The following is a 15,273-nucleotide window of genomic DNA, read 5'->3' on the forward strand; positions in this document are numbered from 1 at the left end:
TAGATAAAGAAAATGTGGAACAACCAATGAAGAGGCAGAAGACGTTTGGTGGTGAAAAGATAATTAACCAATCGAAAGAAGTAATACAGAAGAATATTGCAGTGGAGAAAGTTACCAAAAACGCAAAAAATCAAAAAACAAAATCTTGTCGGAGGAAATTGCTTCCTCAGGTCAAAGGTCAACAGAACATAACATCTTTCTTTAGATTATAGTTGTTGATAACAAATAGGAACTCATTAATTTGTTTATTGAGGAAAAGTGCTCAAGTGAATTAACATAATTGCTAAAAGAAAGTGCCCAATGAATTTTTTAAATAGTTTATGATGCCTGTGAAGATTTTTAAAATTTAATGATCTCTATAGAAACTAAGAACAATCACACTATCAAGTGAATTTTTAAATTCATTCAAAAGTATTCTTTGAAAAAGTGCACATGAACTTTTGATTTCCATCAAATCTATCATGACATGGTTCATCATGAATTTTACAATGAAACTATGAATTTTAAAATTTTAAAAAGTGCAATATGATTGTAATATAGTTTTTATTTATAAATCTTTGCTTTGTACATGTGTATAAATTATTTGTGTTTACAAGAATATAGTGTTTTCATTTAACATTTGCCCATACCCATCGTCTATTCCACTAGTTTGACACAATCTACAGTTCATCAGCAACTGTCACACATCACCATTCAATGATAGTTCCTCTTATTTTATCAGTCATGCCCAGTCAGCCAGTGAAGTCAAGTCTGTCATAATATCAAAATACATTGCAATGCCAACTACCACATAAAACTATAATGGTAGTATTATAAGCGAGTCCCATTTGAGTTCCAATCATTCTTTCATATATGCTAAATTAAAGTCTACGTTAATACTGTTACGGCTTCTGAATTGAACTTTCTCCGTGGGTGTTCACCTATACAAGGATTGTCACGTCTTGTTTTTACATAGCACAACCCCAATTGCAATCTAAATATTAAATAATTCAGCGATGTCCGCATTTACCATTTTTTAAAATAGGTTTAACAGGTGATGGTGTGCGTGGATTCCTAACATATTTCTTTCTAGGATGAGACCGAACTAGATTAGCTTCTGCAGGCCAGTGAACGTGGGGAGGATCAGATCTCATTGAAGATACCGAGGACACACTACTTCTTCTTTCACTCCATTGCTTCCAACACTTGGAACAAACATCTCTCCAATCTCCACCATGATCGTGTTCCAAATAGTCAACATTCCCATGATCACCAGATTGATTCAATGAGGACGAACAGTCAATGCACTGTCCGTCATCCTGGATGTGTTCTTCAAAGTCATCATCAGGATGATCTCGGAAAGACTGCAATATCTGTTGAAATATATGTGATGGTGGTGATGTCATCCTCTCGGTTGTTGTAGTTTTGTGACGGTTCTTTTCACTTTTGGTAGAAATAGCGGCAATGTTGTACACCTTTACTTTTATAATAACCACAGAAACTTCAACCCTGTTTAAAATGTCAATAGTTTAATATTTTGTACACGATTTTGCCTGGTTAATACACTAAGTATAATCTTTAGAATACTAACAGTTCCTCATTATTATGAAAATGATTGATCTGCTTTCACAGTAAATATACCTTCTCCTAATCCGAATGTCAAATTTTATGTAAAATTTGATCACATGCGTAACATGACGAAACTGAACCTTGCGTCCTGTACTGTTTCGTCATTTACGAATCTTTTGCGCGTGACCAATCCTTGTTTTGCAATGCCCTTTAAATAAACTGTTTTGGGAACTAATCCATTAACAGGCGATCAAACTTAAATTATTGAATAGGTCTCTACCACTCCTCTCTAAAAGTCTTCCAACCCTGGCACGCACGTTTGTTATTCACAATGTTCAGTGTAGGCTTTGTTTTTTCCAACTTCTGTAGCAGTGATTTATATATTATTTACCCGAATATAGATAAGTCTTGTGAATCAATAATGGAATTATCTTTTGTTTTCCAAATGTCAAATGAAATCCAGACAAACATGACCATAAAACCGTCCCTGAGACATCACAATATTTGATTTTCTGTGATTTATGATTTCCTTTCGTCTCTTTCTACGACTATCCTGTTGTTTGAATGTTTGGATTAGTTAACCCATTTATTACCATAATCTTAATAACTAGGACTAACTGGTTTTTATTAAGAACAAACCAAAGACATGTTTGTTTCATGTCGTGTATTAAGATATTAATCTCAATAGGTGACAATCCAGGCATTTCAAGAACTTTATAGCACTAATTCATTCTGCGAAAATAGCAAAATTCTACAAAAGTAAGATTAAAAGTAACAATGAAATTGCTTTCAAAAGAAATGAAAAGCTTTCCTGTCCGCTTTTGAAACTTAAAATCAACGTTCGAATCTGCAACTCAAACGTTGAAAGTTTATAACTTATTGTCAAGTCAACATGGTCTCTTTGACAACGGTGGCGTTATCATATCGGAAAAATCAGTAACTGGCAATCTGAACTTAGTGGTTTTGTGTGGATAACCAAAATTTATTTTGCCCGGCCTAATATAGACCTGTTTATGAAAGAGGGCACCTCGAGAATAATTGGCTATCTGCCATAATCTTTTATTCTCAAAGTATTGATCTGTAATCCTGTTATTGATTTAAGATATACCTATGATATTTACTTAAACAATGGATAGAGGTTACATTCTTGTATTGAGAACTCCTTCAGAGACGTAAACAATAAAAGCTATTGAGAAATATTGAAGTTCTAATAACCAAGCTCTTTATTTATTAACTATGGTTTGTCTCAGACATTCTAAATTGAAATTAATTTCTTTTGTTCCGCATAACATTTGATTTAAATCGACGTTACCGATAGTCCGTGGACATAATTGAAGTTTTGTTCTATGATCTGTGATCTCATAAGTCTCATGTTATAAATCATATTTTGCTCCACTAATCTTTAGATATCAAAATTAAGAATCTTCATTATTAATAAGTGTTCTGTCAAATCAAGAATGGTCCTAAGATAACCAACATTTAGTCTAATAAAATTGTCTATTCTAAATATGCCTATATAAAAACTTTGATATTTAATTTTCTTGGATCGTTTTTTTTCCCACAAAGTCGAAGTAAACTTAACCCTTAACCCTTTCAGTAATATGATATTTTGTTTACATAGATAAAACAATTCATCATTCATCAGGCCTACTGGTAAAATTAGCTCTCTGTTTCATGCGCTCCTGTTTCAAATTACTCATACAGTTATACTTATACATTATACATTATCCTCTATCTGAAAGTATAGGTATATTGTCGTCGCCCCTGTCCACCTGTCATCATTTCTTATGAACACAATATGCATCTGGGGTGAATAATATTTGGTTATGAACATAAAAGAAACTAAAATATTATATAAATTGATTTTTAATGGAATAAGATCTTTAACGCAATGTGTTCATTTTATAGCTGGTCAATATTGTATAAGCCATACAGATTATTGACAACACTTCCTTGTTTTTTTCCTCGTTTCTAGCTTGTAAACACTTTATAGGACACACTTTGTGGTCGGTGGTCATTAAAGGGGTTGGGATTTAAATCTATTAATATGCTACTATATCTATATTGTCAAACTATTATTACATATTTTTATGGACTAATAAACTAATACATGAACATTTCTTTTATCAGATTTATGCTTACAATGAAATATCAATTTACTGGCGCAGTATTATAATGATTTGTATTATCTTTAGAGCAAATGGAAATGATAACAAAGTGTGTAGTGTATATAGACACAGCTTTATGGAACAACAATCACACAGCTTTATGGAACAACAATCACTGGTTTAACCAGTGATTGTTGTTCCATAAAGTTGTGTCTATATATCGTACTCACAATTGCTAAATGCCATTCAAAGACTTTAAAGTCTGTAGTGGTTTAATATGTGGAATCAGTCATCCGATTGTTACCAATTTCAAGCTTTACTAAGGTCTCATACCAAGTTTCATCAAGATCGGATTAAAACTGTAGTTTATATCGTGTCTACAAGCCAAATTTGACGTGTTTTTACTGAATCAAGGGCAATAACCCCGAAATCATTCATCCGGTTATTACCGATTTCTAACTTGATTGAGGTCTTATCAATATCTGCAAGCATATACATGTGCTAAGTTTCATCAGGGTCGGATAGAATTTTAGCCTTTATTATGCATACAAGCCAAATTTAACGCGTTTTTACTAAGTTAAGGGCAATAACTCTGAAATCTATCATCCGATTATTGCCAATTTTTAACATGACCGAGATCTCATCCATATATACATGCACACTAAGTTTCATCAAGCATGGATAAAAATTGCCGCCTTTATCGTGCACACAAGGCAAATCTAACCCGTTTTAACTAAGTCAAGAGCTATAACTCTGAAACCATTCTTCCGATTATTACAAATTTCGAACTTGGCCGAGATCTCAACAATACATACATGCACGCATACTAATGTTCATGTTTCGAAAAGCCTCTTTAAGCAAATAAGCAGTTAGGGAAGTGTGTGGGGGCCAAAACTTGACGTCGTTGGTGACACCAAACCTTTGAGAGGCTTCCCCCTCCAACACTAAATATCATTCCTGTCTGCAGAGATTAAATCTTTGATGTGAACTTTCCAGATTCCCTCAGGGGTTTCCATAAGCCCGTTCTGCCAACTGTATCAATCGCTTTTGTGAAGTCAACAATTACAATGGCCAGTGGTTGGTCATGTTCGATGCACTTTTCTTGTAATTGTCCGAGACAGAAGATCCTTTATACAGTGCTCTGATTTGATCTGAATCCACACTGTGTCTCCTGAACTACATGATTGTGTAATGTGTTGGGAAAGTCCATGATCTTTGGAAGGATAGCGACTGTTATCATGGACAGGGGAGTATTCCTCTGTAGTTGCCACTGTCTGTTCTCTTCTTGTAAATTATTATAATGTTGGCATCTTTACAAGCCTTTGAGACAAACTTCTTCATCCAGGCATTAATGATCAGTTGATGTAGCCTGTTGGACAAATTTACCTGCTTTGCAGACCGAATTCTGTCTTCATCAGTGAAGCTGCCATCTTTATAGGCTGTGATTGCTCTGGTAGTCTCTCACATGGTCACTAGTACATTATGATAAAAGAAAGAGAGGGGCCATGTTGGAGTAAAACTGCATTCCACCCCTACTGAAAGGTTTGATTTCGTAGTTAAGGGAAGTTAGAAATTAGGCCTACTCGGACAGGGAAAAAACAATAAGATGTATTTAGGGTAATTATTTTGAAGATCAATTACGAAAGAAAGAGCTATTAATCGGCAAACTCTCAATCGTTATGCTATATTACTGCTATTATTGAGTAGTTTGGTTGATGTTTCTTTCTTGGCCACCATTAAAAACCCCAAATTGTTCGTGCGATCCGGTTTTACCAGTCCTTAACATTTTTTTTGTGTCTTTTTTTAAACTACAAAAACTTTTCTCTTGGATATTTTCACAACATGTTTGAATTGAACATATATGTTTCCAATTGAAACTAAGGTTTTGAAATTGAATTATTAATTTCATGTTTTGTTACAAGGGAGGTTACTCTTATTCAGTTCGCATGATCAACTCTAGCCTTCTATTAATTTTGTTGTCCAAGCTTTTAAAGGAATACTAGGTCTTAGAATAAACATAAAATTTTAAACTTGGCCAATAAGATTACATATTCATCAGAAGATATACCTGGTATCATACATAAATAACAGGATCCTTATATAAACCGATAAATCCAAAATACTTAGTAATTATCTATAAATATGCAATTAATTATTAAACTAAATTTTTTGATGGAATCAAATGAAATTTGGTATGTGTATACATATTCATAAAACGAAGATCAAGTTCGAATTTGAGCTATTTTCGACTGTTAGAAGCAGAGTTATTGCCCTTGCCCCAAAATGTTTCTTAGTTTTCAACCCATTTTGATGAAACTTGAAATGGATGTTATAGGACCTAAATCGAAAGGTATGTGTATACATATTCATAAAACGAAGATCAAGTTCGAATTTGAGCTATTTTCGACTGTTAGAAGCAGAGTTATTGCCCTTTCCCCAAAATGTTTCTTAGTTTTCAACCCATTTTGATGAAACTTGAAATGGATGTTATTGGACCTAAATCGAAAGGTATGTGTATACATATTCATAAAACGAAGATCAAGTTTGATTTTTAGCTATTTTCGACCGTTAGAAGCAGAGTTATTGCCCTTGCCCCAAAATCTTAAATATGCTATTGCTCTCTTAGTTTTCAACCGATTTTTATGAAACTCAAAATGGATGTTATTGGACCTAAATCGAAAGGTTTGAGAAAGTTAAGTTTACTTCTGATTAAATTTAAGGTTTTTTCAAGAATTAGGCCTCTTACATCAGTTTTGAGGAGTTACCATTTACACAGTCAACCATGAATTCTTTGGTAATTAAAACCTCAAAATAGTCGTGAATAGTAAATAATATGTGATTTATAATTAAGAAGGCCATTTATTGATTTTGTGTCCTCATGTGAAATGAATGAAGCATAATAAACATTTTTCCATTAATATTAACTACAATCATTAAAGATAGCTTGCAAGGCAAGGTAACATATGCCCACTACCAGCTATCAGAAATGATAACAAAGTCTGTAGTGGTTTAATATGTGTCAAATGAAATTCGGTATCTGTATACATATTCATAAAACGAAGATCAAGTTCGAATTTGAGCTATTTTTGACCGTTAGAAGCAGAGTTATTGCCCTTGTCCCAAAATCTTGAATATGCTATTACTCTCTTAGTTTTCAACTGATTTTGATGAAACTTAAAATGGATGTTTCGTTTTTACAATCCACATGCCGTGGTCGGCGTATATGGCTATGGTCCACTATCTTTCAATAATTACTTAGTTATATAAATTTTCCAATTTTCCAGATTTTACATGGATTCTGTTATAACTTTATGACACCAGTTAAGCTAACTGATGAATAATTCCACAAAGTTTTTTAGATCAATATCAATAACCCAAATACAACAAACAATTAAATCACACAGCTCTAATCAAGGGCAAAAACCAACTTTTGACGCGTGTTTACAAAGTCAAGGGCAATAACTCAAAAATGTTCATCAAAAATATCTCTTGTTATAACTTGTCCGAGATCTTATCAATTCCAATGATCACACCAAGTTTCATCAGAATCGGTTGAAAACTGTAGCGTCAATCCTGCTCACGAACTATTTTTAACAAATTTTGACGCGTTTTTACAAAGTCAAGGGCAATAACTCAAAAACCGTTCATTGAAAATGCGTCAAATTAGAACTTGTCCGAGATCTTATCAATTCCAATGATTACACCAAGTTACATCAGAATCGGTTGAAAACTGTAGCTTCAATCCTGCTCACGAACTATTTTTAACAAATTTCGACGCGTTTTAACGAAGTCAAGGGCAATAACTCAAAAACCATTCATCGAAAATGCGTCAAGTTAAAACTTGTCCGAGATCTTTTCAATACCAATGATCACACCAAGTTTCATCAGAATCGGTTGAAAACTGTAGCTTCAATCCTGCTCACGAACTATTTTTAACAAATTTCAAGGCGTTCTAAGTCAAGGGCAATATCTCAAAAACCGTTCATCGAAAATATGTCAAATTCGAACTTGACCGAGATCTTATCAATCTAAAGCATCACACCAAGTTTTATCAAAATCAGATAAAAACTGTAGTCTTTATAGTGCTCACAAGAAATGTTGACGGACGGACCGACGGACAGGGGCGACGACAATATACGACCACATATTCATGTGGGTGTATAAAAATGGCCTGTGCCCATGTGGCAACTTACTTCAAAAGTTAGCCTGTAGCATATGATTTTATGTACTTTTAATCACTAGGATCATTTTTGCATTAATTTAATTTTCACCCCCTAAAAGAATTCTGGAAAGCATCAGGGTACGTTATCAAAAACTATATCGTTTTGTAAATAACAGAGTTATGTTCTTTTGTACAAGAAATATAAATAAATTCAAACAACAATTTTACAGAAATAATATTTCATACTCAACAACATGCTATTGGATCTTGTTCTGTAATCTAATTATAGAATTGGGGATTTTCCTAATTGGTTCATACAATATCAGATTCAGAAATGCCTATTTGAAGTATAATATCCGTAAAACATAGCTCCCTATTTCACATTGTGGATATTAAGGGAATATTAAATTAAATATCTTGTAGTAGGTGTTAACAAACTAGTTAATAGAAAGATTATTTTTGGAAAAATCACTTCTTGCTCCATGGTTTAAAACCCATCTTTCAATTTCAGGTGATGCCCTTCATGCCACTACTGTTTCTAGTGAAGTACATAGTACAATCATTTTGGCATTCTACCAAAGGGTGTCCATTTTAGGTCCTGATGAATCCATTTGCCACACATGTCCCATTTAAAATGATGTTAACAAAACTTAAATAGATTAGAGTCAAATTATATTTTTCTCTTCAAAAAAAGTCAAAATGGACAGTATCAGACATGCCTGTCACTTAAATAAAGGATCACTAATTATTTTCAAGGTAGTTTGGTGGTTTATGATAACAGTCATTTCTATTGGTATTAGATCACTGCTATACTCATGAGGTAGTTAGTATGCAAATGATATAAATAGTTGACATTTATGTTAACAATGTTTGTTTCTACAAGATTTTGGCTATCAACAAATTTCAAAACCACAGAGCACTACAAATAACATCATGTCCAAATTGCTACCAACTCAACCACTATCACAAACACCTTCTTCCCTGTTGCTGCTTAACTCAAATACACCTTTATATTTTAATACTGTATTTATCACAGAGATATGCTATTAGAAATATCCTAATATCACAGTGTTCAAGAGTCACGATCTTGCTTTGGCTTCTTTTTGACTTTTTTACTTCGTTCCCACCGAACAGTGTCTGCTTCAAGGGCAGATAAGTCTATTAAACGTTGTTGAAAAGAGTTTGTTGCACCAATGGCTGGGTCTGTGTATTTAGGCTCTACTGTAAGAGACAAGATGAACAATATAGGTTATAATTTAATAAGCATGAGTTTTTAGTTTATTCAAGCTGCATTCCAACTAATAGTAACTTGTACTAATAGAAGAATTGATAAGCATATTGAATTCACCTGAACTGTTTATATCTTTTATTAGCCTGTGACTAACACATGGAAGAAAGCTTTTTCTTACCATCTCTGGCAGGCTGTCTGGAAGAACCAGCACCCATTGCAAATCTTGAGGTAGATGGTCCTCCACGACGAGGAGGCAGATTATTTGAACCACTGTTAGGATACTGTTTACTATTACTCACTGCAACACCATTACTTCTAGGGGCATTAGGATTCCATAATGTACCCATAGCAACTAAATCGTCCTTTTGCACTCCACCATTGCCTATAATAATGACAATTTCACAACAGATTAATTTCTGTTCTTTTTTATCATACAAGTGTGCATCTGAACTTCATATTTTTCTATTATGTATAGCCTAGTATTAATGTTAATGAAATTTACGATGATTATAAGCAAGAAGAAAAATATAATATATACCTGTTGAAGAATTTGAACCAGTTTTAGAAGGTGAATTGTTATTACTGTAAAATTGTTCACCACGTAAATATGACTGTCGAATACCAGTAGGTCGGAAATGGTTCTGTTTAGATATTGTGGTGGTTTTGATCGGTTGTAAATCTTCCCTATCTCCATTAATACTGACTGAAATAAACGATAATTATCCAAATCAAGGGCAATAACTAAACACAAGGGTTGACCATATCAAGTAAATGTACCAGTTATTTTCAATCAAAAACTCAATAATTATGATATGAATATGAGATTAGAATGGTTATTTTGCTTTCTTTAAGTTTGTTTTTAAATTTTTTAACCTACCCTTTTCTAATGAAATAGATCGTCTTGACGTATTTCTACTATTAGGTCTTCTGTTATCATTATTTTCTTTTAATCGTCCAGAGACTTTATCTGAGTAGACTAGATCATTAGGACTATAATCATCTGTTATAGAAGACCTTGTAGTTTCACCATTGTAAAGAATATCTGCTGTAGAATATGGTACAGATGGTGAACTGGAAGAACTGAAATGTAAAAATATATTCATGAATCTTCATAAATCTATTTACATCTGCATTTGTATGATTTTTGTCCCACAAAGATAAAATAGATAGGCAATGTTTCTTCTATCAAATTCATTGTTTAAGCTTATATGAAAAACAGAAAATATATGACATAGACAATGGTCGAAATAAACTATTTTGGAATAATGAAATATACTGTAACTATACTGAAAATGGCAATTGAAATATGTTTTTCCTCAGATTTAAAACTGAAACTCTTAAATAATCAAACTACTAAATAATTTACAATCTGGTATAAATACAAGCTTACCTATTTCATTATCAACTACTAAATTTTTCTCAAACATCAACACAGTTAGATGTGTATATTATAAAACAAGTTATAACATGTAAGTTTTTAATGAATATAGAATATGCCTACTACAATACCAACATTAACCCTTAATGACTTGTTATACTTGTGGTGAATAATATGAAGAGTGGGCTTTATAACATACATTATGGAAAACAGCCAACTTACAAAATATACTAAGACTACCTTTACTCTCTCCTTATTTTGAGGTGGATAACATTGCACTAATTCTTTCTCAGTATAAATTAGAATTTTTGGAGACCAAATCAAAACAATCAAAATTTGTATCATAATTACAGAATTGACACAAAGACCCAATAATTAAGAGATTTGATTTAACAAAATTTACAATATCATAACCTGTTTCTAATTCTCCTAATATATATGTAATTCTGATTAACAAAACCATTTATAGAGGCATTGGATCTATAACCTTTTAGTTGTCATAATGCAAAAATTTCGAATTTAAGCCTGAAAAACTCAACTGCAAAATAAGAAGCACAATTTGTAAGCTTTAGAGTTAACCAGTCTTTTAACATGAATCCTTTTAACAAACATGTTGAAATAAAAATAACTATAATTGTACCTGAGACGTTTTGATTTTAGATAATGTGGTATACTCCATGGCCAGTCAGGGTAGGATATGTTCAGTTCCAGTTTTTTCATCTTTTACATGTCTCTCACTGAATGTTTTTTTAAAAAGTTTATTAAAGAAATTCCATCAGTATCATAAGACACAATCAAGTTTTTTTGGAGCCAAAAACACATATATGATTGAGTAAACTGAAAATCTTGATCAATTATAAAATCCAGTCTGGCTCAACAAATAAATCACAAGTCATTGAACTTCATTAATTCATAAGCTTATACACTAACTTTACAAATGCACAAATACAAGCATAGTAACTGTGACATTAATTCAAAATATTGTCAATTAATAAAAAAGTTATGAAATAATGCTTCAGTTCATTTATGTTCCATACTCAATAGTTTTCACATTCTTGAGTCCATAACTACGCCATGTCAGCCATGTTGAAATTGTCTAGAGTTTAAATATAGTTAGATAGATATAGGTGGGTCATAAGCAGATAAACTATATAATATGATCAAGTACTTGGTGTTTATATTGTAATCATTATCAGGGGGTTTAGTTGTTAGGATCTAGCGAAAGGATTAGTGAATTACTTTCATTCTAAGTCATCTCTAGAAAAGTTTAATTTCTGGAATATGCATACTACTGAAGTTCAAAAACAAATGACAATTATTCAAGTTTTTACTCATTTATTGAAAACTACACCTTGTCATTTTCTTCTGAGTAAATAGTTCAATTGACCCCAACATGAAATGAGTACTTAATATCCAGGACTAGACATTAGCAGAAGAATTGTCAGAAAAGACAAATGGAGCTCAAAATTGTCTTCTTGTACAATGATTCTATTAAAATAGATGACAATTGAATCTTGACCATTGTGGTCTTCTATGAAGATAATAAACTTAAAAGCATCTCAGAGAGATAAGAAGAGATTCTAGAGAAAAAATTTATGTCTCTTCAATATACAAATTACAAATGTTGAAGGTTAATTGAGGAGAGATTTTGTACAACTAGTGTTATAATGTCAGTAAAAGTATGTCTTAATCAATAATTGATATGTTATTGATTGTCTGGTCTAGGTATTACTGGGCTATATTGATTACAGGCATTGACTATATACAACTGAAACAGTAAAAGTACTCATACATATAACAAATCTTATATTAACTTCCTGACACTCGTATTTTCAAATTTCTTCTCATTTGTTTGTTTACAACGCCATTACTTCAGCATTTCTTGTTTTGCTGTAGTTCATCAGAACTTATTCATGAAAAATCTCAAATAATTTAATAAACTTGTCAGCAACTGTGAATTATTCACAATTGGTATGAAACCAAAGATTAGGTTAGGATCATTTAAGTATGTTTTGAGCTAATCACAATGCAAATCTGTTATTGTTATGAATTCTTTATGATTCAAACAAATTAACTCTTCTATTACTAACTAAAGGTCCAACATTTCTTGTATATGGAGAATAACTAAAACCTCATCGGTTTTTAATTCCCATAATATTTTAACAGTCACCTATCAAAAACTTTTCTACACCACTTACGCTAACGCCTTGCAGAGTGTTATGAGGGAAATTTTGTCAGGACAGTGGCAGTAGCCTGCTCTTTTTCGATTTCCAACTGACGAGGGATCTTTCACCTGCATGGCCTGTAGCACACAGAACCTAGGTTTATCATCCCATCTAACCGACTGGATGCTTTTTCCAAGTCAGTCCTTCTTACCTCCAACACTGACAGGGGTAAACACGTTGAAAAATCTGAAGGTATTATCTCTTGATCTATGCTAGACTGGACCTTCAGGTTAGCGAGCAGGTGTCTAACTCACTGAGCCACCGTGGCTCCCAGTCACCTATCAAAATTGTATGAATTATATGAAATGATTACAAAGAAACTATGTATTGCATGTAATGTAAATAAATGAATAACATTCTTACCGCTTTAATTTTATGTTTTGATTTTTCATTATTGTAAAATTCAGTCACAAATTTCAAAATCTTGGCACCAAAAGAAATATGAACCTCACATGCAAATAGCTTGAGATATATTTCCAATAATGATAATAATTAATCATCACCATAGCAACCCTCATCACAACAACAGTCAATATAATTTTGTCTATTCATTCAAGACTGTAATCATTTCAACACTAGAACTAACAATCAATCAATGATGCTGGAAATCATTTTCTAAGTGGTGGCAACGATGATTAGCCATAATCAGAATCATCATCATAAAGTTGAAATCATTTCAGACAAAAAGATTTAACACTGACATAAGTGTTGGAGTTAAAATGAACTGGAAAACTGTTTACAAGAACATTGAACAGTACTGTACTGTTCTGCAGGAGAGTGAACAGAATTTGACATGCAGCAGGGCATGTCACAGAGGACAGCCTTTCTGTTTGTATTGTGAAGTCAATTTAAGAAAATATATATTATATCAACAACTAAATTGTGAAGGAAGTCCCAACTGAAATCAATGTCAAGTTTGAGGACTAAAGGGAGATAACTGCTTTATTACCTGAAAAAAGTAGCAGCAGAATAAGGTCTGGATTGTTTAAATCCTAGATACTCCTTTTCACCAAGTAAAGTTATAGGGCACTTTCTACCATAGATATTCCGTAATGAAGAATGACGTAGTAATTTTGGTTGGTTGTCACGGTAACCCACTGTTTTTGGTCGTGATAAAGAAACAATAGTCATACTAGCATCAGGATACATTTCAGAATATTTTCCAAAAATATTTTACTTTGTACACATTTGACACATTTCAATGAAAAACACCTCAAGAAATTCAACTAAAAAATTTATAGCCTCACAGACACAATTTTAAAAATGGTTGTCAAACTATTTGAGGATATGAGGATTTTCTTCTTTTTAACTAATATTTGAATTATGGTTTAGCATTGTACATAAATCCATAACTAATATTTCTAAATCCAACTATAAGAACAGAACAGAACACATGTCATAAACAACAGGTCTTGAATGTCAAAATGTCAAGTCATAAAACAAGAATTATTCATGAACACCATAACAATTAAATAACAGAAACCATTCTATCCTTACGTCTTATAATTCACCTTCCAAAAGAAAGAATGATTTTCAAGCTTGATCAAAGCCTTTCTCTGCGTGGTAAATATCATTGTTGAATGGCAATTTTGAAAGGTAAAGGTGGGATATTATCAATTGTTTGATTTTGGTATTAAAATGGATATTTGATCTGTTAATATGACCATGACTATACGCCTTTCTTTTTAACTCTCTTGACGACTAGTCAAAAATAAATATATCATACTTATAATACAAATATATTAAAGGAAAAGATTGTGCTGATATTGTCAACTTATTTCAACCCTGTGTCTTGAAGAGTTGTCTGAGATTCACTTTACCTATTACTGAGAAGATCTTAACTCACCATGTTTTCTAAAGATGAAAATCTAAGGTTGGTCACATTTAAAGGTCAAATACATTCTTAGCTACCTTATGATTTTATTAAAAAGTGTAAAGAATTCAAGAACTTAACATGTAAGCATATATTGGGCCCACAGTTTAGTAACTATAAGTACATCTACAAGACTGAAATGAATATGAAACCAGGAGGTGGATAGAACATACATGAATCATTATTTACATTTATTGACTATATTTTGGAGGAGCTAGTAACCCTTTTTTACAAATGTCATTTGGTGAGCCTAATAGTAGTAATATGCATGTCTTTTACTATTAGCTTTATAAATCAAACTCTTCTACAACTATGACATCACTAATACACTATTTCCAAATATACTCTTTATATTGGCACATTCTACCACTTTTATAGTTTTGATATAACAATGTAATAGAATACTTACTTTGTAGTTGATATTCCAAAGGGAACCCATGAAAAGTGCTTTGATGTTTTCCTATCACTAATTTCCTTATCAGCTACTGATTCTAAGATACAGTATTTGGTATTCCTGGCATCACAGCCACACGGAGGAAGACAAGTTTTCTCACCCGACGTAACTAGTGGTTTGCTGTCAAATGATCTACGTAGAGTTTTTAAGTCTAGATTTATCATAAAACAAGTGTTTGTGTTAACCAATGCTGGAAACATCTCAATTCAGATAGTTTTCTCAATCACAAAGCCTTCAAAACAGTTTTAATTAGATAAACCCCAACACTAAATTTAAAGAACTACAAAACAGTAG

The 15,273-nt window shown here is 32.4% G+C and overlaps 2 protein-coding genes across 2 annotated transcripts; both read right to left on the reverse strand.

Moving 5' to 3' along the window:
* Window positions 1-989: 989 nt before the first annotated feature.
* LOTGIDRAFT_227897 (hypothetical protein) lies at window positions 990-5,086 on the reverse strand (the record flags this gene model as incomplete). Its single annotated transcript, XM_009045539.1, has 2 exons — window positions 990-1,488; window positions 5,043-5,086. 2 exons carry the CDS (start codon window positions 5,084-5,086, stop codon window positions 990-992), a joined length of 543 nt encoding a protein of 180 aa, XP_009043787.1.
* Window positions 5,087-8,880: 3,794 nt separating this feature from the next.
* Window positions 8,881-14,194, reverse strand: LOTGIDRAFT_227898 (hypothetical protein). The gene is made up of 5 exons (XM_009045540.1): window positions 13,602-14,194; window positions 9,927-10,129; window positions 9,588-9,752; window positions 9,228-9,431; window positions 8,881-9,039 (listed from the first exon to the last, which is right to left on the reverse strand). The coding sequence occupies exons 1-5, from the start codon at window positions 13,799-13,801 to the stop codon at window positions 8,891-8,893; spliced, it is 921 nt and encodes a 306-aa protein (XP_009043788.1). The 5' UTR covers window positions 13,802-14,194; the 3' UTR covers window positions 8,881-8,890.
* Window positions 14,195-15,273: the final 1,079 nt, after the last annotated feature.

Source organism: Lottia gigantea (genome assembly GCF_000327385.1).
Source record: "Lottia gigantea unplaced genomic scaffold LOTGIsca_1, whole genome shotgun sequence".
In the NCBI taxonomy this organism is placed as follows: domain Eukaryota; kingdom Metazoa; phylum Mollusca; class Gastropoda; family Lottiidae; genus Lottia; species Lottia gigantea.